At 37.4% G+C, this 27,362-nt stretch overlaps 1 protein-coding gene across 1 annotated transcript in view; it reads left to right on the forward strand.

Annotated features, from left to right (window-relative positions):
- Positions 1-3,232: 3,232 nt before the first annotated feature.
- Positions 3,233-27,362, forward strand: part of LOC140851966 (uncharacterized) — a 92,767-nt gene continuing 68,637 nt past the window's right edge. Inside the window, exons 1-5 of the mRNA XM_073244456.1 lie at positions 3,233-3,371; positions 3,715-4,001; positions 4,169-4,250; positions 5,664-5,773; positions 5,856-6,002. Coding sequence (XP_073100557.1) covers positions 3,233-3,371; positions 3,715-4,001; positions 4,169-4,250; positions 5,664-5,773; positions 5,856-6,002 — 765 coding nt within the window. The remainder of the gene's footprint in view (positions 3,372-3,714; positions 4,002-4,168; positions 4,251-5,663; positions 5,774-5,855; positions 6,003-27,362) is intronic.

The raw sequence follows: 27,362 nt of genomic DNA on the forward strand, positions 1-27,362 counted from the left end.
GATTGGTTAGTTTACGGAGATCGATCTATTTATCCCACACTCTCCACTTTTTCTGCTGTGCAAATAAAGTTAGATTAGGAAATAATATGCTACAAAAATATATATATATATTTTTTATTAATTAAATTCACCGCCCTAACTCAGATGATCTTCAAACCGAGTATCTTCACGGCACACGCTTTTTAATTATATTTCTTGAAGGCAGTTTGCGGAAGTACGTAGATTCCGTGAAAAGCAGTACCATTGTTGGCACGAGTTCATATATGTTTACGGCAATAAAACGGATAACTGGAATGCTGAGAGGCATATCCATGGTGTACCAGTGCTTCAGATGCTAAAATATGGAAACAAAAGCCTTCCGTAGGCTGTACTTCCGAGATCATTTTCCCATTCTGAATCTGGAAATCATGGTACGATCTGAACTCTTGCAATTATAACTCATTATTAAAATTGTCAAGAAAAGGGGCACTAGCGGGCAGTTTGGGCACTTCATACCGTTCCCTACGTCGTCTCTTGGAACCTGAAATCCTGCTCTTGTAAAATGAAAATTTTGCACCAAATTTTTTTCAATTGTATTTCCGTTATATTTCAAGGGGAATCGTATAGGCTATTGTTTGACCCAGAAGAGATGGATGAGATGAGTCCATTACACGTCGGAAAGGACAAGCAAATTGCTTACATTTCTTAAGAGGCGGGTGGTTTTAGTGCTTTCCCAACTGCGAAATTTCTAGTATGATTTTCTTTGCACCTGCTGATGCAAGTATTACCTATGCAGAGTGGTTGTTTGAATTTGATGTGTTTTTTTTTAATATTTAGGCAACATGCAGAAGTGAGGCACTTCTCCCAACGTATGTATTATTAATAAAAGTACTTGTGAGGATACATAAGTATTGTACATTACCTACACGTTTTGGGTTCATCCATATGAGACAACCATATACGACATTTATTTTCTAATTTCTTTGTTCCCACTTCAGCATACTGCGGCCGGAGTAGTAGGGTGGGCAACTACGAGAGCCGATATCAAGTTTGATGTGCAAGCTTGTCACAGCAGCATGAGTTCCAGTTCATGATTCATGCACTAAATAAATCTTAAACGCAGATCGGAAGTTGTCCGAGGTTAGGATAATTTCTTATACATAGCTCATTGGGATCTAGTCCATAATTTCTTATAGTTTAATCAACGTGCGGGGGTATTCCCTAATATATATTTTTTCCTAGTATTTCTTAATGTCAGCACAAGTGGCTAATAATTTTAGTTGGATGGATTGCGAGCACCTTAATTACAATGCATGTAGTCATTTTTACTTGAACTTAGTATTGATGCATGTGGCTGCTTCTCATTTTCTCACATATAAAACTAAATTCCTAGCTGTAAAGAATATCTGGTGGAAAAAATTAAAATAATATTTAATAGTAAAGATAGAACCCTCACAGACCACAAAAAAAAATTCTCAAATGTACATTATTCGTTCAAATAAAGTCAGAAGGCAGAATTAACATACCATATACTAAAATATATTTTTATTAATTAAATATGCTCTCTTGACTAAGATGACCTCCTCAATTGTCACATGAAAATTATCTTCAAGCCCGATCACCACAAGGTGTTCAACATCATTTATCATTGGGCCTGAGAAAATATTATATTATATATAATAAATAATTTAAAAAATAATAGATTATATCTAATAGTTCGGATCATCAATGTACAATAGTGGAACCCGTATATACATATGTATATATACATACATACGAACATACACACATACATATACACATATATATATATATATATATATATATATATATATATATATATATATATATATGTGCGCGGCACGCGCATGCATGCATGCATGCATGCATACATACATATGTATGTATGTATACATATACATATATAAATAAATAAGTATATCTATGCATGCATGTATGTATGTATAGATAGATAGATAGATACGCATATGTATATAGATTCTTACTACATACAAAAATATGTATACACACACTATATATATACACAGATACAATACATACATACATACATACATACATACATACATATATATATATTACTTACATACATATAGACATATATAATTATGTGTGTGTGTATACATATACATATACATATGTATGTATATGTATATGTATTTGTATATATATATGTGTATACACATACACACACACACACAATGTCTATATGTATATATGTATGTATATAATAATAATACACACACATGTATATACATATGTATAGATATGTATATACATATGTATTTACATATGCATATATACATATATGTCTAAAGGAATTCTGGCCAGATTTTTTTAGTTGAATTGGATTTATTAAACCTGCTGTCTAGAGTAGTAATGGCCAGAATTCCTTTAGACAACTGCAAAGTTATTGTCTTGCTCCTCGGATGCTCGTCCTAAGACAATATAAAAATCTGGTACATATTTACTTCGAATATCCAAAACCAATCATATCGTTCAGAAATGTAAGAGCTCGTGGATAGATCCGCGATAGGAACGTTGTAGTTGAAGGTCAGAACTTCTCGGACAGCTACGAAGTAGACTTGCTGTTCGGACCGCTCCTTTCGGAGATCCCATGACGATTTAAAGCCTCATTCATACCTAACTCGATCGGATATTCCGAACCAAACTATAAAATTCGATCGTTTACCATTTCCATATCGTACGGTACACTCCAGCAAGGCAGGTGTCTCTTGTCCTCATCTAGATGGGCAGTTACCGCGGTAGTTGGCCGTAGAGAAAGGGCAGAGCCCTTGCCTTTTGGATCAGGATCCTGTTTCTTTATGATTGCTAGAATGGCCTTGTAGGTTTGTACAACTTTCCCATTCGAAGAGGGAAGTTCTGGGAAACCAGCAGAAAATTAAAGAATGACCAGTCCAAACCTCGACTGCTTCTGGAGCCTAAGAAACTTGGTTGTATGCTGCCGACAAAGTCAATGGAGGCGTCATTCGAGCTCTGGGCACCAATGACGTCATGTGCTACGCATGAAATGACTCTACGTATGCGTATACTAATTTTTATATCATCTATTATATGCATAGATCATGCTTGGGTCACCGCCTGGGCCAGCTGACGCCTGCCTGCGTCCCAAATACTAATTCCCGTCTCCATATAAGAGACTGGCGGAGGCTTTTCTTTCCACTTCCGCCGAAGGTCCTTCATCGGCGAAGAAACCCGAGTCCAGCTGCTGGAAATGGCGGGCATCAATTCCATCCCCGAGTTAGTCATGCTTTACTGGATTCTTGATCGTTACCTGCGTAATACCCGGCTGGAACATGCCGAGAACATCCATTACGTGCCCCTCTACAAGGAAAACAGAGAAGAAACAAGCGGTGGTTATCACTCTAGCTTACTCTAGCTTCTTGTCTTAACTGTTGCCCTAAACCTATGTGGTGGTGGTAGTGGTGGTTCTTGCGTTGCATCAGCAACATTAGCACTACTACAGCTACGACGACTCCAACTACTATATTTAGAGCAGATATGTTTTATAAGCTTTTTATTTTTATTAGAGTAAGAGTATGTAGAAAAAATTCTCAGTGAGTAGGATAAATGATATAGTTAAGCAAGATATTACCGCCAATCGTATTGTAGCAATTTCTCGAGAAAAGATTATAAAAGAAAGCACATTACATTATAAATGATCCTTTTAGTGAGCCCACATTTACAGATGATTCTTATATGCAGATTCTTTGGAAGAAAGTTTCGATCCCGTCAGTCAAGCTCCCGTCAACGGCGCAACGGGCTACTGGTGCTACACACGTCTCTTTTACGATGAACGTGGAAAGGCGATTCGAAGAGTGCCAGTAGGCAGAGGGGGCTGGAAACTGCGCGACGCAGCAAAGCTCATGGTTAGCAGGGATGGAGAAACGTGGTGCATGCGAAAATTGACGTATGACAAGAATAATGATGATACACTCAAGTTCAAGATGTTACAGTATTCGCTTGGGAGGGCAGATGACAAGGTGAGAACTAATTAGAAAAACTCAGGGTCAGAAGAAAGCTTTATTTTAAGTTTAGGCTGAGAGGAAAGGAATTTGCCGGCGTGCAGAGACGTACGTACGTAGTCATTGATCCAAGTGACGCATGCATGTACTAAGATAGATTGTCTCTTTTGTCATGGTTATTGCAGGCCGGGTACGCTATCTGTCAGATTTTTCCGCCTACAGCCCCTGAACAGGTGGACCACCAGATCGTCGACGATGTACCACCAGGTACGGATGCACAATAAATGGTAAACAAGAAAGGACAATAGATTGGTGAAGGTTTTTTTTGATAATTAAAAAAAAAAAAAAGCAACGTCCATGCATGCAAGAGAGAAATTTAATTAAGATTTTCTTTTCTAGTTTGTTGTTGTGCTAATCAAGCTAATTTATTTCATTAATTGTACGGCATACTTTGGAACACCCCTATTTTATGCATACAAAAAGTTCTCGAAATGTGAGCGCGCATTTCTGCAACTTGTGAAAATTAGTGCAATATATGGACGTTTAGATGATGACTTGTTTCTTAATAAGCGTGGTTAGATGATCAGTTGCCAGGCCTGCATCTCATGCACACGGTAAACTTTTAGTGCACTTTTTTGTTAATTAATTATTTTTTAAGTTGTAGGAGGTCGCCTAGCTTCATGATTCCTCACTCCTTTAAAATATGTGTGGAGCCACTTTTGTCTCGAAATTTGTTGGGAAATGGGGTAATGATTTCCTGAGTTTACCAAAATAACAAGATCGGTCCTTGTTGGCTCAATATATATATTCGGATATATAGGTCGTTTGCTTCACAAAAAGTAAAATAAAAATGAAATGCTGGGTCCTTAATTAGGTCCCTAGATCGCTAGGGTCTTTACTTGGCCACAATGCTAGCTCCTCAAATACGAAGTATGCGTTTTATTTCATCTGTTTCCATTTCTCATATTATAGCTGGCCGGGTACTTGGTATATTGCAGAGAATGTGTTTTATTTTATCTGATCCAAGTTGGACTGAAAGGTAGATTCAGTCAACCTTTACCCTCTAGGCACTACCTGCTGTTCTTTGTCATCCCTGCGTGAGTGAAAATGGCGACATCCATAACACCAGCTATGGATGTCCGTGAAGTTAATTTCTTACTTTGTTGTCCGCCTACAAAGAGGATAGAGATGAAAGGGTAACTGGGCAAGAAATGTTTATTTGTTACTGCCCACTTAAAACCTACATGGTATAAATTTATTCCCCTCTTGTTATTTGGCAGCATATACCCTCGCCTTGGGATATCCCTTCCTTACGCCTCCTGCCCAGTGCGCGCTTCGAAGTCCAACCCTACTATCGAAAGAAGCAAACAAACGGATAAATAAATAAATAAAAGGCCTCGGCACATCATACTTTATGCCACTACCCCATTATACGGACTGCACAAATTAGACTAATTTTAAGTTGGACCCAATCTACCACCAAGCTGGTGGACCCGTTCAACCATGAAGCAACACATACAAACACGCACATATTGCGCTCTTTGGACGATGCAAGAGAGAGAAAAGAAAAGGCAAATTTTCCCTTCAGTATTGCTACATGAAAAATAATAAATCATGCTGCATCATTATTTTTTCTAAATATTTCGTCTTCAAATTCATCATATTACTACGTGTCAGAAGATTTCACTCGTCAAGGAGGCATTATTGCTGATGGAAGCAATTATGCTCTACCGCGGCATCCTGATGCCCCCACGAATACGACCGCCGTGGTAGCTGCAGCACCTGATAAGGTACGTACGCAACTTAGATGAAGCTTCCATCAACTCAAATGCAACAGGCCAGGATTGTGATTTCGGAATCCATATTCAACAGGGTCCTCCTCCCTCGCACGATAATCCGAACAAGAAAAGGAAACTTGAAATTCGCGATCCATCTGACGGATCTGAATGGACGATTGAAGATGACCGGGTAATTGAATTCTTAGAAACCTTAAAGCCGGCCACGCAGGAGATTTGTCAGGTGGGCAAGAAAAAGAAAGAATGGGATAGAAAGGGAAATCACACTTGCACACTAAATTCTATATTTTCTCAGTTTTATTTCCAATGAGTTGCAGACTATCATCTTCCCATATTAATGCATGGATTCTAAGTAGCTATGACATGGAATTTACTTTTTTATTATTTACCTGGACTATCTGATGACACTTGTTCTTTCGGTGTCTCACTTGCAGCCATATGTTGAACCACTTGACATGGGCATTGAAGATAATCAGCCTACCATGCAATTCCAAGAACCTCAACATGGAGCAACAGGTATTGTAAACTATGGTGCGATGCTCCAAGACCTGAATCTAAGCCATCAGCCTTGCGGCTTGTCAAACCAATCGAATGCGCATGTCATCGACCCCTTCTTCTACGCACTTGATGAAAGTTCGACTTATTACAATCAGGGATTCAGCGATGATCACGTTAATACCTCTGACCCCAACTTTGATGGATAAGCAAGCAATGATTTATTTCAAGGCAGTAATGACCCAGTTAAATTTATAATGCAATTGCTGTAGAGCAGTTTGCCAGAATATGGCCTAGAATGTCTCTAATATTTTCTGATTAAGATATCTTTATCTGTTAATAATGGTTTGCTCAGAACACTACTCTTCTCTAGGTCAGAGCATTTTGGTGGCTCTTGGTGTTGCAGTTGTTGGTGTGGTCAAACTTGGGATAATTTGTCTTCCACATTTTCTTTATGAAGGGGTTGATTTTATTGTCTTCTGATCTTTCTATCCTTTTGTTAATGATATCTGTTTGTGGCTTAGGTGTGTTTGATTTCATAACTAAAAATTAGTTGTTTATTTAAAAAATTTGTTTTCAAATTTTAGTTGTTTATTTTTTCGAAAAGCCTACGTGTATTACCTCAAATGGATGAGTCCATTCAACATGGCCTTCTCTTTTCAGGTGTTTCTACAAGACATCTCTTGATTATGGTAATTGTCCTAGAGACATATCTATTAGGCTTGTGGTTACACTTTATTATATAGGCACATTAATTTTTACCTCATCATGAAAACACATACTACACTGCGCGAAAAAGACAAAAAAAAAGGATTTTAGTGATTCCATAAGTTTCTATTAAAAGCCATGCATGGTACTCTTGTCGCCAAAAGTTTTGGTGATAAGATGTTGATCTTCGCAAGGTCATCATGTATGTCACCATCACTAAAACTTTTATGATGACAAAATGGTTGTCTTTACTCAAGCTTAAAGATTTTGTTGCTACGAAGCTTCTCTTATAGGGCATGCTAGAGAATTTATAGGCTCAAGTCAAATAGCAAAAGATATGTGCGAGGGTATGCTATAAGCATTCGAGCAGTCAGATGACAATTGAAAGAATGATACAAGAATAACACGGGCCTAAATGTCTTAACCTTCAAAGACCTTTGCTATTGTTATACCATCATTTAAAGAAGATAAATCTAGAAAGAGATCAGAGATAGTGCGCGCTCTCTCTGCGTGCGTGCGTGGCGTGTGTAGAGAGAGAGAGATTTGGACTTTGCAATTGGATTTCCCTTTTTTTTCTTTCCTTTGAACTCATGATATATTCTTCCACAAAAGTGCAAACGATTGGTCATAAATAATTCATTGGTCATAAATAATTCATTAGACCCTGGCCCGATGGGCCTGGGCCGGGCCGTGCTAGGCACGGCCCAGTGCCCATGTATATGTGCGCCTCATTTGCAGCGCACCTTGGAACAAGGATAATGAAGCTAGGAAAGCAAAAGAAATGGATGGACCCTAAAGAAATAAATGATTCAACAAATGAAGTATTTGGGACCTCAAAGATTTGTGGCTTGTAATAATTATGTGGCATGATATATGCCACAACTTTTGGAAAAATCTTATCACTTGTAGAAGCTTGATGTAATCTCCTGTAACAAGGCTATGAGGTCTCTCTTGTAGAAGCTTGGCATATTTATTGCAAGTTTGTGTACCTTAAATTAATTATATGATTTAGTTTGTTTTTCAAGGTGGAAATGCCCGGACTTTGCACACTCTGGAGATCTTAGATTACCAACAGAGGATAGCAGAATGAAATGCTAAATTGGAACTATCAAAGAAGTTTTAAGGAGTTGAAAAAATCAAAAACAAAAATCCAAACAAACTACGTGGAATATAGGCTCATTGGAATAAAGAGAAGGCCACTTATAATAGGAAAAACAAAAGCTTAAAGCAAAATTGACAGTGACAAAAGAATAAAACAAATAATATAAAATTTTATTTTAGTGGGCAAATGAGGAAATATTAGCATTCTAGTAAGATACGTAGCTCGTTATTTAACCAAGAGAGAAAAAACCTGCCCAAAAGAAAAGTGCCTTTTGGCTCTTCCTTTTTTCAAAAGGAATATTAGTTAAAATTTTCAATGATTGTTAGAGTAAGATGATCTTTTTGATCTCTAATTTTTATGCCAGTTATTACAACCCTGACCTGAGATCCTGAGTCAGAGATCACACATGGTAATGGAGGACACTCCCTATGAACAAGTAGTGGCTCAACTGCTTCAACGGTAGCAATAATTTCATACGTAAAGTTTAGTGATGGATGGACAGGTCTTGTCTACTTAGGTCATGTTCAATTGAATAAAAGTAAGTAAATTTTCTTCTTTTTTCTCTAAATTATGGAATATTGGTATTTATGATAGCAAAAATGAGCTTCAAAAGGAAGAAAATCTTAATTAATCAACTTTGCTCTTAGAAAAAGAGGAGCAAGAGTGACTGTGAGAAAAGATGCCAACCAATTGATTGAGCAAGCTTCTAATGCTCCAGCCACTCAAGCTGATATAATTAGAGTGTGCCAAATAATGGCTCAACTGCTTCAATGGTAGCAATAATTTCAGACAACTACTCGACCAACCCATGCTTCAGAATTCTATTATGAGAGATATAGGAAGCTCAACATACCATATTTTGGGGATAGAGCAAGATATTTGGTAGTCAAGATATGAATTTGGAAGATGGAGATATATTTGATGTACTTCAGTTCTTTCAAGATGTAAAAATAAGAGTGACCATTCCAATACTCAAATAAAATACTAAATTCTAATGGATTGCAACTAAAACCGCTTACAAGGATGCCAGGAGCCAGCTTTCTTGGGATGACTTTAAAAGAATATCTTATGACCTATATTTTTTGGTGTCTGTGAAATTGGAAAAAAAGAGAATGAATTCTTGCTTTGCGACAAATAGAAAATATACCAATTCTAGAATATGCTTATAAGTTTAATAAGGTAGGATGTTTTTGTCCTCACGTTATTGATCAGTCTAAAAGAGGCAAAGCAAATGGTTTGAGTGAGACTACAATTCAGTCTCGTTTGTCCTCTGAACTTCTCTCTCATTGCAAAGATGTATTTGTGATACCCCAAACCATAGTCTAATGGCTGCATAGATCGCAAAACATGAAAATTATAAAAAAAATAGAAAAAATTAGAAAACTCCTAGCAGGAGTCTTCTTCTCTTCTTAACCAACTTCCGAACGGAGTCGGACACCATCACCGAGGAGGAGTTAAACTCCTCCCCTCGACTCTATTTAAAGGGAAGAAGGTCTCCCTTTCTTCTCCTCGAAGATTAACACCTCAGGGCGGCGAAGCCGCCAGACTTTGCCTTCCAAAAGTCTTAATCGTATCTACAAAAATCACAGTTAACCATTGCCAAAATTAAGGTAAGGATTCTTGAACCTTACAAATCTTTCTCCTCATCTTTTTAGGCTCTTAGAAGCTCAGATTCTGACCGGCTGTTGCCGGATTTTGTTGAAAAAGCTGAACAAAAAAATTTCCTTTTTTTTTTGTTTTTGATTTTCTGACCACTGATTGCTGTCATCGGTCACCGGAAGAAGGGGCGGTCACCAGAAGAAGGGATCAAAGGATCCTCTGTTCCATGGAAGAAGGAAGGGAGAGGATGCGGGTCCTCTCTCCCGTGAAGAAAAGAAAAAACAGAAGAGAGAGATTTTCTCTCTTCCCTCTTCCTTCAGTTTGTAAATCTCCTAATAGCCTTCAGAGATCCTAAGAAAGGGATGTTGATAATCGACCATCAGATAGCCAGGCTAAGAAGATTTAGTATTTTATTTTGAAATAATTAGGATTTAGTTCAATAAAATAATCATTTTAGATATTAGGTTTGAAAAGAACTTTGGCGAGACTAAGATGGCCCCATGTCGGATAAATAGAGATACTTGGATTGCTTTTAGAGAGATATCGAACCAGCAGGAAGGTGATGCTCCTCATCCGATTGGTGGCACCCCTCAGGAGGAGGGAGTTATTCATCTTACTGAAACTACTTCGACAGCACATCAAGAACCAGATAGGTCCAATTGATGCAAACCCTAATAGGAGTGATACAAAGACAGCAACAATTGCTTAAACAGCAATAGATACATCGAGATATATCACAACAGCATGGTCATAGAAAGCAGTCGGTACAGCAAAACAACATTATAGAATTTAAAAAGATAGCTTCTCCAGCTTTTAAAGAAACCATCGAAACTTTAGAAGTCGATAACCGGATAAAAGAGATGGAAAAGGCCTTTACTATCCAAAAATGTCGTGATGATGAAAAGATTAGATTTGTTGCTTATTTATTATAAGGTGAGGCGTTTAATTGGTTCCAAAGATTGGAACATAAATACGAGCAAGAAAGAGAACAACTCATCTGGAAAGGATTTCAAAAGACATTTCATGATCAGTATTTTTTTCGGAGTATAAAAATCCAAAAAGAGCAAGAGTTTATTTATCTGAAATAAAGAAGTATGATGGTGGTGGAATATGAAGTTAAATTTATTGAGCTTTCTAAATTTATTCTGAGAATGGTTGACGACGAGCGAGATCGAGTGCATAAATTTAAGATCGGCCTGAAGATAGAAATTAGAAAATAAGTGGTTCTATTAGAGTTAACTACTTATGCGAATGTTATAAATAAGGTACTAATAATCGAAAGAGAAGTCAATAAGGAATGTATAGAAAAAAAAATCAAAAGAAGAAAAATAGATTGAACGAATCTCAAGGATAGAATAGTAAAAATATCAAGGGTTCAAACAAGAGATCAATAGGTAGTAGCTCTAGGCTGATTGGTAGCATCAAGTATTCTAGGTGTGGCAAAGCTCATAGTGAAAAAAAACTATTGTTGGAATATTAGTGCATGTTTTAGTTGTGGTCAGAAGGGCCATAAAATAGCCGATTACCTACAAAGAATAGAAAATTAGTTTATCCTAACGATTGAATAAAATCAAAATAAAAATCTAGAATCTTGGATCCAAAGAAGAGTCTATACTCTTATGCAACGAGTTACACAAACTTTTGATACAAAGATAACAAACTTTGAGAAAGATTCTCAAAATAATTAGATTTGCTTGCAAGATAAGTAATGCTGTATTTTTTTTAAATTTATCAGCAAATTATAAAATATTTTTTATATTGAACTATATATGATTTACGAATATGATGCATGGTGTTTTGAATTGTTGAATATGCTCTTTATTGATTTATAAATATGCGTATTAAATTCGATATGGATTATATTGATTGATTTCGATATCATCTGATTTATGATTTTTAAATTTGAATATGAACAAGTGTTTTTAATTGAAATAGATTTTGACTAGCAGTCTGACTAAGTTTCGAATCCTACCAGTGGGGATTAAATACTAGTACTTTGATACTTTGTTAGTGAAAGTTATGTACTGATACTTTGATACCCTGCCAGTGAGGGATTATATGCTGGGATTTTGATATCCTGCCAGTAGGAATTATATATTGGTATTTCGATATCTGTCAGTGATAGTTATGTACTGGTATTTCGATATCCTACCAATAAGGGTTATATGCTGGTATTTCGATACCCTACTAGTAAAAATTATGTACTGATGCTTGATACCTTGTCATTGGGGGTTATATAGTGGTATTTTGATTTAGTTCATAGCTGTCAAGATATATATGATGTTTTGAAAAAAATTAATTTATGAATGGAATTGAATTTGAAAATAAATTTTGAAAGAATGAATTTGAATGATCTTATTTTGATTAGTATTTTATGTTTGAACTGATGTACCTTGTATATTTATTTTTTAATATATTATTATTGCTGACTTTATCTAACTAAAATACACATTGCTTACTAGACTGTTTAGCTCATGATGAGTTATTATTATTTTTATAAATTTAGAAATCTAGCTTGACTCAGGAATTCAATACGAGAGAGTGAATTCGAGAAAGATTTTGATATTTTATTTTAGATTAGGATTTTTGAGATTTGATTACAAGACTATGAAATTCTATTTTGTAAAATATTTAATTTAGTTAATTGAAATAAAGTTGAATCATAAATTTTTTAATTCTATTCTACTGTGATGTATTGATATTGTGATAAAATATCTTGCATTCTTTTAGGGAGAGTTCTTTATAAAAATGTGGTGGTTGTCATGGTTTTTAGTTCACAAACTCAGGTCAGAGACGTAACAGTATTCAAAAGGACTCTAAAGATTGAAATAGACTTGAAAAGATCTAAATAAGGGAAGGGTGATTGGAAGAGGCTTACATCAATAGGAGCCCATATGGACCAGCAAGAAGACTTAGAGAATAACTCTAAGGAAAAGAAGTATGCTATGGCTGATGGGTATTGCAACAGGAATCGTGAAGGGTGTTGTCTTAAGAAGATCGGAGCATACCACCAATTAGCAAGGTGAGACATTTGGCACGAGATTGTCACGAAAAGAAGTTATAAATGGTGGTGAAGTTAACCCGCTCTACTGCATCAATAAGATGTTATAATTCTTGTTATAATTTTAGCATATGCCCTGACGGCCAAATCATTGTGCTTCACACCATCGAGGGCGTGGCCTGGCGGAATGGGCTTTGGCTTCCATGCAAGTGATCCGGATTTGTGTCATGGTGGACATCGGAGCTTCGATTAAATGACAGGATGCGAAAGATAAAAAAAAAGCTGATCCTAATAGTTCGGGCATGGATATTGAAAGCGGCATTTGTTTCACCAGCTCTCGATAGTACTAGGGTGATGAACTCATCCATTAAATTCATCCATATGGTGGGGAGGAGAGTCCTTCTTCAAACTCACCTTTCGAATTGAATATTTTCTAGTGGGACTTGGGGTCTTATGGTCATGCCTAGAAGAGGTAGCCGCGTTGGGAACCCCCCCCCCCCCCCCCACCCCGCTATCATCAGGTCCGTATGAGCATTCATTTGGTCACCTTCTCCACTTCACCCTTGATGCTGTGAATCACATTGTTGGGGCAAACCACAATGTTCAAAGAGAAATTATTATTGCACTGCATGCGGTGGTTAGCGCGCCTTTTTTTGTGTGTGTGTGTCCCGACCCCATGCGTGTGATCCAATCACCAAAGAATTTCTCCTGTTCTAATTGACCACGGAGGTGAGATTGAGCTGCTCGGTCGCGCCCAAAGGCAAGTGCCTTCTCAATGAGGTGGCTTAGCGAGCTTGTTGTAATGAGAGAAAACAAGGTGCAAGGATGGATTGTGTTGGCCTTGTGTTTTGTCCCAGTTGGGTTGGGTGACCTGATTGGGTTATAAGACAGGGCCTGGGCTTGAATGAGATTTTTGGCCCTAATCCCAATCTAAAGCTCCAAAAGAAAGATTCTTTGTGCACCGCGCGTGGTGCAGAAATTTCTGCACCGATCCCGGTGATTGGTTCCAGAGCACCCCCCCCCCAACCCCTTGTGCCATGCCCAGATTAGGTCTGGATTCGGCCCAGCCCAATTTGATTCCAGCTTTAATTGGTATCCTTGATTTTGGCACGATCATCATCAATTAGCAAGTAAAATAGGCATCAAAGTGTGATCAAGTAATGAACGTGAAGTTCATTTGCAATGTTGCTAACTTTACCCCCTGGTTCATATGAATTAAGATAGTTCCATGGTTCATTTATAATGTTCCTCACAATGAACCTTACGTCCACCGAGACGCCAGTCCGGACAGCTTTGGAGTGCCCGTGGGCTTGTCGAGGAACGAGCATGGGTGAAGCTGGGTGCATCCTCATGGTCTCCTTGAAAAAAGCCTCCACACAAGGAAGGTGGTGCTCATCCTTGGTCCTTCTCCTCGACTACCCAACCCTTCCGATGACCTCGTTGAGCTAATTGGAGGCCTTCTTGAAGATTTTTCGCCGTTTGAGAAATTCAGAAATGTTAGAATTTGACACCTCAAGATTCGTTTCATATTGAGTTCACAATGAGGACCGCGATGAAAAATAGAGTCCAACGAGATTAAGATTATCTCAAACGGAGCTCGAACGGAGAAGATACGAATATTTGAAGTTGGTACGAAACTCGAGGCGGGCCAGCGGACCGCTGGCAGCTGGCGGCGGGCCGGTGGAGCGGCAGCGGCGTGACGGCAGGCGGCGGAGCGCAGCCCAGGTGGGGCAAGCACGTGGGCCAGGCGCGCAGGACACGGCCCGGCGGGGGCGCACGGCCCAGCACGAAGCGCGGCCTCGGTGCGCGCGCGCCCAGACGCACGCGCTGCCCGGCCAGGTGCCTGGTGCGGGCGCGGCCCAGGCCTGCACCGCGGGCTAGCCTAGCCCAGTGCGCCGCACTGCGCCCTGTACCCTGGTCCACTATGGATCGGGAGGTTCACAAGCCAGTGCGTGGACCGCAGAAACATTTTCCAGCCGTTTCTCACGGTCTATGATACTATTCCATGGACCGGTGTACGATTAGAGGGTGTTGGTTGATCCGAAACTTGATCCGACGGCTGGAAAGGTTTATGGCTTGGTTTAGGACTTTTAATCATGATCTAATTGAGGGATTAAGCTTTTAAAAGGTCGGGAACAGTGAAATGTTGTGCAACAGCTTTTTTTTTTTTTTCTCATGGAAAAAATACTATGGCCATGATATCTCTGTGGACGTGCAGAAGATCGGACCCAATAAAGACGAGAGAGAGGTGCTGTAGGTTACGAGAGAAAAAGAAGAAAGCTCTGGACAGCGGACGTCGATGTTTCAGGAGTACAAGGGGTCTTCCAAGAGAGAGAGCTTTTGTGAGGGAGAACTTTCTGTGAGGGAGAATTGAGTATACGAAGATTGAGGTTGAGATCTCTTCTTCTAATTTCTTTTCTCATAGTGAAGTTTGTATGTCTCATGGAGGCGAGTCCTTTTGTGGCTGATTCACGTATTTTGATTGTTTTTTTTTTCTTTCTTCCTGCTACAACGCGTGGTACTGAAAAGGTCTTAGGAGGTAGTGTCCTGGCCAGATATCCACCCAACAAGTGGTATCAGAACAAGGCGGTACAAGAACGCAGATTGCGGCAGTGATGAGCAAGACTGAAGATGAAGAAAATAGGCACAATCAAGATGGAGATCAACAAGTTTGATAGAAAGAGCAATTTCTCCTTGTGGCAGGCAAGGGTGAAAGACATGCTCATCAAACAGAGATTGATCGATGCTCTCTTATGTGAGAGAAACCGACCACCATGGAGGTGCAGGATTGGAAATGGCTACAGATGCAGACGGTGAGTACCATCCGCATGTACCTAGCGGATGAGGTGGTGATCCATATGCTGAGCGAGACTTTTCCGACGGTGCTATGGTTGAAACACGAGGAGTTGTACATGGCGAAGTCTCTCACCAACACTCTTTTTCTCTGGAGGCAGTTTTATCAGCTGCGGATGACTGAGGACAGAGCATACAGGAACATCGAAGCCACTTTTAGAAGTTTCTTACCGACCTTCTCAGTATTGGTGAGAATGTTGAGGAGAAGCCAGGGTACTGATTTTGCTAGCGTCGCTTCCTCCTTCATATGAGTCCTTGGTGACTACTCTTTAGTGGAGAAAAGCACCATCAAGATGGACGAGATCATCGTAGCGATACTTTAGAACAAGGTTCTCAAGAAGGAGAACCCAACTTCGAGTTTAGGTGGTGGTAGCTCAGCTTTGGTGGCTTTTGGAGAAGCAGAAGGCGGTAGACGGAGCGACAGGAGATCGCGACGAGGGTGGTCTAAATCCAGGAGGGACTTGAGCAAAATTAGGTACTACCGATGTGAGGAGTTGGGGCATCTAACCAGAGATTGCACTCAACTCAAAAATCGGACGGTGGCTGCTGTAGCGACGGCCGACAGCGATTCAGATGGAGATGTCCTGGAGATATCTGACGAGGTATCTACTTTTTTCAGTAGTGGATATTAGATTCTACAAGCATCCATCATGAATATTGCAGAGAGGAGCAATTTGACTCCCTGAAGAATAGTGAGGGCACTGTATACCTACCAGATGGATCGAGCTGTGCGATCAGAGGCATCGGGACAGTCAACTGGAGGATACATGATGGTGCAATGAGAAGATTGGGGGAGGTCCGATATATATCCGATTTCAGACGAATCTTATCTCACTGAGAGACTGGATTGAGAGGCTCAGGATGGTAGCCGATGGAGAAATCCTGAAGGTGCTACGTGACGATAGGATTGTGTTGGAGGGGAAGAAGGAGAGCAGAAGACATTATTATCTAGTTGGAAGCCCAGTGCGAGGTGGAGCTTCGGGAGCCAGGTAGAGTTCAGAGCGAGGTGGAGCTCCAGATGGAGGTGGATCGGACATGAGATACGAGACTTGGGAGGACGAAAGGTGATGTCGCAAAGTGAGATTCCTATTGCCGCAGGAAGATGCCCCAGTAGGTCTCAGGTCAGAGGAGCACAGTATACGACGGAGATGGGATCGAGAGGCCTGGCTCGACTCTCATGTTTGTCCATCCATGATCAGTAGGCGATTGTCTCAGGGTACGTGGGCGAGGAGATCTAGAAGCTCTCGGAGTTAGGAGGAGGCCGAATATCGAGTCGAGATAAAGATTGTTAAGATTTGATGCCTTGAGATTCGATCTATATGGAGTCCACAACGAGGTCTGCGATAAAAAATGGAGTCCAACGAGATCAAGATCACCTCAAACAGAGCTCGAACAGAGGAGATACGAGTCTTTGAAGTTGGCATAAAACCCAAGGCGATGACAGGCCACCACCGGCTGCAGGTGGCGAAGCGCGGCCCAAGTGGGGCCAGCATGTGGGCCAGGCGCGCAGGGCGCGACCCGGCGTGGGGTGCACAGCCTAGCACGGAGCGCGGCCCAGTGTGGGTGCATGGCCCGGGCCCAGGCCCCGGCGTGGGCACGTCCCAATTCCACGCGTGCGGGCTAACCTAGCCCAGTGCGCTGCACTAGGGCCCTGTACCCCGATCCACCATGGACAGGGCGGTCCACAGGCTAGTGCATGGACCGCATAAATGTTTCCCAACCATTTCTCACGATTCACAGTACTATTCCATAGACCGGCATGCAATCGAAGGGCATGGGTTGATCCGAAACTTGATCCGACGGCTGGGAAGATTTATGGCTTGGTTTAGGACTCCTAATCATGATCTAATTGAGGGATTAAGCCTTTAAAAGGCTAGGAACAGTGAAATGTTGTGCGCGGCTTGTTTTTTTTTTTTCTCACGAAAAAAATACTGTGGCTGTGAGATCTCTGGTGGACGCGCAGAAGATTGGACCCAGTGAAGATGAGAGAGAGGCACTGTACATTAGGAGAGATGGAGTAAGAAGGCTCCTGGACAGCGGACGCCGGTCGTTTCAGAGGTTCAGAGGGGTCTTCCAAGAGAAAGAGCTTTTGTGAGGGAGAACTTCATGTGAGAAAGAATTGGATGTACGAGGGTTGATGGTGAGATCTCTTCTTATAAATTTTTTTTCTTATAGTGAAGTTTGCATGTCCCGTAGAGACGAGTCCTTTTGTGACTGAGCCATGTATTTTGATTATTTTTTATTTTATTTTATTTTTCTTCTTGCTGCATCGCGTGGTACTGAAAAGATCCTAAAAGGTGATGTCCTGGCCAGACATCCACCCAACAGGAGATTGCCCATTCGATGGTCAAGGGCCGCTTTAAAAATTTTTTGATTGAGAGAAATTCTTTGTGCATCGCCTGTGGTGAAAAAAATCTGACATGAAAAGCACTGCTTCATCCTATTAGACACCGCTTTTCCATGCATATTTAATGCTCGTAGTTCTATTTTTCATTTAACTATAATATCATAATTATGATAAATAATTATGATATTCTATCATAATTTTGATCTACAATGTCATAATTTTATCTTGGATGTCAAATTTGTCAAAACAAAGAGGTATTTTCGCCATTCAAAATTTCAAACGAAAAAGTAAAACTGCGGACATTAAATAAAATTAAATGCATATTGAATTGAAAAGTGATGACCACGTGTCCAATAAGATAAAACAATGCGCTTCACATCAGATTTTCTACATACAGGCGGTGCATAAAGAATTTCTCTTCCTGTCGATATGGTTGGGAGCTATCATGGGCCGAGCTGCTGCCTAAACTGTATTCGTTTGTCTATTTAACTTTTGATATTTTATATGCCCAAGGTTAGCCTACGGTCTTCTTTTTTTTTTTTTTTCTGTCCCTCCCACCATATGGTGAGCACAACGAGTGAATACATCACTCTAGCACCATCGAAGATTACCAGATCAGATGAATATCCATGCCCAAACTGTCAGTATCCGTTCTCTCTCGATTATTTACATTCTATCATTTAACCAAAATCCTGCATCCATCGTGATCGAATCTGAACCGCTTGTATAGGAGCCAAGATAGCCACTCCCTCGGTGGTAGCCTACGGTCTTCTCTATATGACTCTAAGCTCCTGTCAGAGATCGGTAAAATATGCATGCATCAAGGTCAGCCTAGGAAATGCTGTCCATCTTGCCCTGTTCTCACGGCCCTCTACAATCTTAATTTGGAGAAGTGGCCCACTTCATTGGCATTGGTTCCAGTTTTATCCCTACCAGTCTGCCTTTGTTGTTCTTTTACTTTAGATGCCTTTGTTGATTTATCCGCTATCGAGGCTGGAAGCCTCTCTCGGTTGCCCATTGATGCTACTACACCCCCGCGTTCTAGCAAGGAGAACAAGGTCATGCCACCTTCTGCCGCCCATACACTAATAAAGTTCGATGATGGAGGTGCATAGTGAGAGAGAGGCATAAGAAAGGAGCGGGAAAGAGAGAATGGGATGGATTCTTACCTGAGGTCCTGAGTGCTTGAATGGTGGCTAGCATGTGGTCATTGGCCGTCCTTCGGTTACGCCTACATTGGAGAGGAGGATCAAGGATGACAAGGAGGCGATGAATCGTGGGATTAGAGGGCTCAATTTGAGATCGAGTCCCTAATCTCTTTTGCCGCTATATATTTTTTTTTAAAGAACTGGTTGGTATGGTTGAATTTGGAGTAATTTGAATGAGGCAGTAATTCAACCATGGGTTTAAGCAGTGCTACGAAACTTATTTGATTTTTATCTCAATCTGATCTGAGAGGGTCATTCGGATTGGATGACTAGTTGAGGTTCCAATCGGTTCTAACTTGATCCAATTTGGTTCTAAAGCATGATTACGAGTAGGATAATTTTGTTTTCGTCTTTCCCAAATCTTTAAAAAAAAAAAAAAAAAAAAAATCTATTTTTAAAATTTTTTATATGAAGTAAAATTTTAGAATTTCTTGAAACTTGCCCTACAAGTTAAACCCTCTACCTGGCAACTGGAGTTTCTAGGTTTGAGCGTTGGATGGCGAATTCCTGAAGTGTTTTGATCTAGATAATTATAATATTCATAAATATTTCTCCTTTTCAAAATGAAAATCATGATAGTATATTTTTAAAATATTATTTTTGAATATCTTTATATTATAAAATATTAAAAAATATTTTATTTTCACTCACTTAACAATCAAATATAGTCTCCATATGTAGTCAAAGAGAAGAGGCAACACGCGGTGGTGCCTTCTAGCACTAATGTATCTCCTCCAATTCAGATGTAAACTTCCTTTTTGCATGTGGTGTTATAAGGATCTTTAATTTTTTTAGACATTTAATAAATTGGATGGATTAAACTTATTTTTAATTGAAAAAGAAAATAAAATTAATCAAGAGAGATGGCACCATTGATGTACAATTTTTTGGATTATGCAACAAATTAATGATCTCAAATACTATTGGAGCCCAATAAAATTAAGAACAAAAATCATACAAGGTAGGCACCAGAGGAGAAATATGGTTGGAGTTTCATTTTAAAGTTCAAAACTCAAGGAATCTTCCAATTAATGGAGTCGATATTCTCATGATTAAAAAAACTAGAAAAAAAATCATGCACGACATAATCTTTTTTTCTTATTTCTGAAGCATGGTTTCGCTACTATATATTACATGGTCGGATAATATATATCGAGCAAATTAGTCATTTAGTAAGCTAATACACACATCTAGGCAAATGGATATATAATTTCTAGAACATAGTATTCAACAGTACATAATATACATCCAGATGATATACATTTAGCAAATTAGCCATTTAACAACTGAAAATATATTTTCAAATAAATTGATATATAGTTGTTGAAATATCATATTCATTAGTACATACTGTATGATCGGATGATGCACATTTGTTGACTTTTTGATACAAACCATAAGTTTCTTATATATTATATATATATATTAATAATTTAATATACACATTTAGATAAATTGATATATAATTTTCAAAACATGCTTTTATCTTGAGGTATGTATTGAATTATTATTGAATGTGTATCAAAAAAACTTGCAGTATACATCAAAAAGTCATAAGTATCTATCATCCGGTCATGTAGTATGTATTAATATAATGAACATGATATTTCAGAAACTGTATCAATTTACTTGGAGGTATGTATTAAGTTGCTCGATAAAAAATTTGCGAAAAGTATATCACATGGCCATATATTATGCATTGATGAACACTATATCCTACAAACAATGTATTGATTTTTCTAAATATGTATATTAACTTATTAGATAACTATTTTTTTTTGTTTATATTATCTCATTATATAGTATATTTATCAATGGAAAGCATTCTCTAAAAATGAGAAAAAAATATTATTTTTAATCAAAAAACTGGCAACTCCATCAGTAGAAAATATTTTTGATTTTTTAGGCCCTATTTTAAGATGAACACTCAAAAAATATGGCCAAAAAAAAAATCCATCCCTTTTTTTTTTCCTCCCTCTAGGGCTCGATCCATATGATTTTTGTTTCTAAATCATTCAGAGTTGAAACATGCAGATCATGTAGCCATCCTTTTATAAGTCAAATTTCAATAAAGAATAAAAAATAATATTAAATTTTAGGGGTCCTTGCCTCTCAATGCATGGCCGTTCGTTGGGAGAATACCAACTTGCGGACGTGCCGTCACCTGGCCATATGACCTCCATGTACGTGCATGGTGACGCAAGCTTCACGATCCACACCATGCCCTTCTCCCCAGCGAGAGGAAAAGGTACCAATAATGCTCCTTCTTATCTCAATAGAAAGAATGCCAAATTGATTAAATTAAGATGAGTATATGTACAAAAGGAAGAAAAGTCTGAGAGATACAAAGAGAAAGAGAATAAGATCTTAATATGGAGCTGATGGTGCTGCAGAAAAATCTGAAGAGCTCTTTTCCACCCACAGATCTGATATTCAGGTTTTTGAAATCCTGCACTGTTTTAAGCTAAATCTTGATTTCGAAGCCCAAGTTAGCATTGTCCAAAAACACATGCTTTATAACCTAAAAAACTATGATGCACAACATATCAAGCATCCTCCAGCGTTTTCCATTTCATGTTACTCTATCGTTAAATTCATATTAAGGTATGTATTGCTACAAACCCATGAACCAAGTCACTTGCCTCTTCCTAAACCAGAACTTGTGGTTAAGCTGCTTGAGTTAGACATAAAATCCAACAACTGAAAATTTAAGTACGACAAAGGAGCTTCATATCACCGACCTTTTTGATGAAACTATATTTCGTTTGGTAGCTCGCAATCTATTCGGATTGCTGACAATTTAAAGAGATCCCACTAAATTATCACATTTGGTATGCATTTTAGATTGGTTATTCAGATTATCTTCCATTAGATAATCTAGATTACTAAGAGGAGAAATGACTATCCAGATTACCACATATTTGATAATCTTATAATAAATTTTTTTGGACAAAAATATCTTCAAAAATTCGGACGATCTTCTTCCTCACGATGGGTAGTAGAAAGAGAGGGACTAAAATCGACGCCTTCCTCCACAAAATCCAGCCGACAGTGGCCCTAAAATCGGCAAATCGATGGGCCATCATCATCTTCCAACTGTCGATCGTTTGTAGCCATCGGGAAGCAAGGAATAAATGTCGGTCAAGGCAGGATCCGACGCCCCTCCTCTCCCTCCCCCCTCCCTTTTTTTTGTTTATTTGGTTGACCAAGCCGCCGGTGAGTCGCATCCGATGCCGCCGGCTGTCCAGATGTTGGTCGCTGCTGTCTCTCCAAACAGCAGCCTACAGTTACTATCGAAGGAGGACACGGCATGGAAAAGCCTGCAATCTCTTTCTCCCTCTTTTTTTTTGTCTGATGTGAGGAAAGAAAATATCGGGCTCGGTGGAGATCAAGCGACGCCAGTCGCCACCGGCGGTGCAGTGCCGGACGGCCGCGGGGGATGGGGTGCGGAGGACCAGCAGCATGGGTGCGGATGGCAATGCGGGTGGGTGAAGGCGACACAAGGCGGCTGCGGAAGGCGCGGGGTGTGGGTTCACTAGGGGGTCAGAAGATGGTGCAAAGGGTGGCGTGGACGGTCGGGGAGCTGGGGTGGCGCCAGAGATGCGACTGCTGGGGGGCTGGGGGTGGACAGCCGGGGTTCGAGGGCGGAGCAGCTCGAGATTGGGGGGGTTGTGGCATGCGAGGGAAGGAGAAGGAAGAAAATAATAATAATATATTATTATTATATTATATTATATTATATATTATAATACATAATATATTTTTATTTTTTATTTTGAAAAATTAAAAATTTTATGCTGGGATATGAGTTTTAATAAATTTGATTTAAATATATTTTGAAATTTGATGTTACATTACCAGTAATCTGATTGTCATACCAGACATGTCAATCAAAATTCTTAGTAATTTACTGCAATATTACCTACGTGTACTAACTATAGTAACCAATATCACTGACAATCTATTCAGATTGTAGGTAATCCAAATTATCACTGTCTGATAATGTATCAAAATACAACCTAAATAGTAAATCGATGATAAAATTATAGTGGATCTACTCAAAAGGTACAAGTCTGCGCAGAGGATGAAAGATGAAATAGTAAAACTGCTTGAGGTGAGCCAAAAAGAGAGATTGCGTTGATTAATATAAGCCATAAGACACTTCTCATCTTCCATTATTATATTTTTTGTTTGTTTATCTAATATTTAGTTTCGTGTGCTTCTCATTTGCAGTCAAGGGTTGCTTCGCTAAGAAACAATGATAACAAGGCTAGCAAGGTAGAAGAAATGGAGAGATGCAAAAAGCAATAAATGATTCTATGAATGAAGTTTTTGGGGCCCCAAAGATTTGTGGCTTGCAGTAACCGTGTGTTGCATGATAAGACCTCAACTTTTGGAAATCTTGCGGAATGTATAAGCTTGATGTAATCTCCTGTAATAAGGCTATGACGTCACTCTTCTGGAAGGTTGGCATATTTATAACAAGTTTTTGAACCTTAAATTCTATGATTTAGTTTCTTTTGCAAGGTGGAAATGGCCAGCCTTTGCATGCTCTGAAGATCTTAGATTACTAATAGAGGATGGCAGAATCAAATGCTAGATTGGAATTATCAAGGAAGTTTTAAGGAGTTAAAAGAATTTGAAAAATGCAAACAAACTATGTGGAATATAGGCTCATTTGCAATATATGAAAGGCCAGGAAAAACAAAATCGACCTTAAAGCAAAAAATTGATATAGATAAAAAATAATATAAAATTCTGTTTTAGCGGGCAAATGGGGAAATATTAGTATTATTAGTAAAATATGTACCCCATCAGTTAATGAGGAGAGAAAAACCAAAAAAAGAAAAAAACATTTTGGCTCTTCCTTTTTCCTAAATAAATATTAGTTAACGTTTCCCATGCTTGTTAGAGTGAGATGATCATTTTAATATCCATTTTTTTTGTCAGCTGATTTTTTTTCTTGGATAAATAGCTGCTGCGCAAATAACAAATTATATCTTAATGTAAGTACAAGTGCCGATGATTTAAGCTGGGTGGATTAGGAGGCATCTTAATTACAATGTGTGCAGCCATTTTTGATTTAAACCGAGTATAGGTACGTGTTTCTGCTCCCAAATATTAGTGTCTCCCCCATACAAAAAAAAAAAAAAAGGTTGACCTGTAGAGTAAAGAATATCAGATGGAAAATTTCAAAAAAATATTTAATAAAATAGAACCTTCTCTTGCCCCAAAAAAAAGTTCAAATCTCTTTGTGCCATGCATCATACATTCAAATTGTTATCACCCCGATCAGAGATCGTGAGTCTAAGGTTCATGGCAATTATCGTATACTCAGGGAGAACTCTCTTCTCAATATACAAGATATTTCAAACATGATATTAATGCATTATAGCGCATTAAAAATAAATGAAGTTCAAAATTTAACTAACTAAATTCAACTCTAATCTCTCATAAAATTTCAATAATATCCAAAAGATCTTATATCAATTAAACTTCAAATAATAATTTAAAAAATATAATAATAAATCTATATCTAAATTTTATCAATATTGTCAACTCCTCCTCTAAATTCACTCCCATAGTGGTGCCTACATCCATAATTAAGAATTTGAATCGAAAAAAAAAAAATAATAAGCTCGATAGCCTAGAAGTAATGAATACTTAATTAGAAATTACGGATATTACATAAGATATAATATTTAAAAATAAATATTATGAATAAATATAAAAAATATTTCATGCTAATTAATGCAAATCAAATTCTTTCAAATATTCATATGCATATATAATCATAAATTTGGTTCAAAACAAATCACATATAAGTTAACAGCCTTTGACTTTGACTATACTTATATTCTGTGATAGGGCTATAGCTCAATTAGAATGCTAATATATAATTTCCATTGATAGAATCTACTGAATAATAATACATAACCTCCATTGCAAAGCTCACTCAATATCAATGCATAACCCCATAGATAGGGTCTGTAGAAGACTAATGTACAACCCTATTGGTAGGGTCTATTGATACTAATGTATAACTCTTATTAGCAAGTCCACTAAATATATTTAGACTAAGAGCTCAAATCGATGCATAATAAAGTAATTTTGTAAAATGATATATATATCAAAATTTAATTTAACATGTGCAAACTTCATTATAAACTAATAGACCATAATTTTTTAAAAATTTCAATATTTACAAATCACTCTTGTTCAAATGGAATTTCATCATAAATCATACATAAATCAAAGATTAATTATTTACTTTCAAAATAAATTATAAAATATCTCGAAAAAATGGTTCATTACTTATCTCAATAATGAGCAAATAAATTCAATCAATCTTGAGAGGATCCTTCGGGACCTATCATTCAAAATAAAATCCAACTCTCTTATCAATTCAATTAAATAATTCTAAAATAAAATCCAATAAGTAAAATCGATAAAAAACCCGTTCGATGCTCCACCAGATTAGGAGTTAAATTAAAACATATAAGTAAAACTGATTCAATCATCTTTTTTAGAGCTTCTTTCCTCCAAACCGCTAATTTCTATCAAATACTTTCTATAATAATTATGTAAACCTTTCAAAATCAAGTTCTCTATGCCATATTCTATTTTAATACCGACCTCGATAACAATGGCATAGAAACTCCATGCCAGTTCCTGAACCTAAAATTTTGAATTATAATTTCATATGCAATCCAAAATCATAAATAGATATAAATAGGATCTTTTATCTTAATCTGAAGATGGCAATTAAGGTTTTCACTAGTAATCTCAACAATAGTGGTAGAAGATACCTCAATCAAGTTGAAAACATAATTTTGAAATTGAGGTTTTATTTGTATCATATAGTCTTCGATAGACATAAATAAAATCTATTATTTGAATCTAAAGATGCTAGTTAAAATTATTAATGATTCCACCAAGATGAATGCTCTATGATCTCATAATAAAATTGATTTCTTCCATAGAAACACACTTATTTGCAATATTTCCAACCATATTTTCCTCCTATATACTGATTTATATACGATCTAGATACTAAATTCAATCTTGAAGAATATTCCAATAAGATTCATAAAAGATTTTTTTAGTCCATCCTTAAATAACTTTTACAGAATAAATATTTATCTTGTCACTAAATAATTAACTTCAAAATTAGCTAGGAGCAATATCATAGTATTACTTCTACATCAAATTTGAGCTTGTAATTTGTTTAAACAACTGATAATCAAATTAATAACGATAATGCATAATAAAATTTTTTGATTAATCATCTTGTAACTATTTTAGATCAAAATCCAACTAATCATAATATGATTCTCAGATTTTTCATCATATATAAAATAATCTGAATCATTATTTCTAAGCAATCTTTTCATTCATAATCACAAGATTTAATCAAAATCATAAAAATAACTTATATCATAATCATCATAGATCTATATCCCAATATCCTTAGCGCCTACCCATCTACACTCATCCTATGCCTAATTTATATGTTATAATTTATCCCTCAATGCTTTGATACCATATAAAGTGCTACCCCCTGACTCGGATTGCGAGTAGATTATGACAACTATCACATACTCATAAAAAACTCTTTTCTCAAGCATACAAGATATTTCAAATATAATATGAATATATCATAGTAGAATTAAAAATAAATTAAATTCAAAATTTAACTAACTAAATTCAACTTTAATCTCTAATAAAATTTCAACAATATTCAAAAGATCTTACATTAATTAAATCTTAAATAATGATCCTATAAAAATATAAAAATAAATATATATCTAACTCAGTTGATACTATCAACACTCACCACTAAGCTCACTCCTAAAGTAGTATCCATATCCATAATTAAGAATCTGAATATAAAAAGAAATGAGAGGCAATAAGTTCGATAGCCCAGTAAATAATGAATATCGCAACTAGATATTTTAAATAGTATCATAAGATATAATATAAAAAAAAATACCATGAATAAATATAAAAATATATTCTATACTAATTAATACAAATCAAATTCTTTTAAATATTCATATACATACATAAACGTAAATCTAATTTAAAATAAATTATATATAACTCAACAATCTTTGACTATAACTACACTTATATCTTGTACAAAGGTCAGAACTCAATCAGAATGCCAATACATAACTCTTATTAGCATGATCCACTAAATACCATCATATAATTCTCATTGATAGGATCCACCGGACATCAATGCATAACCCTATTAGTAGGGTTCA

This window comes from Elaeis guineensis, chromosome 10 (genome assembly GCF_000442705.2).
Source record: "Elaeis guineensis isolate ETL-2024a chromosome 10, EG11, whole genome shotgun sequence".
Taxonomy (NCBI): Eukaryota; Viridiplantae; Streptophyta; class Magnoliopsida; order Arecales; family Arecaceae; genus Elaeis; species Elaeis guineensis.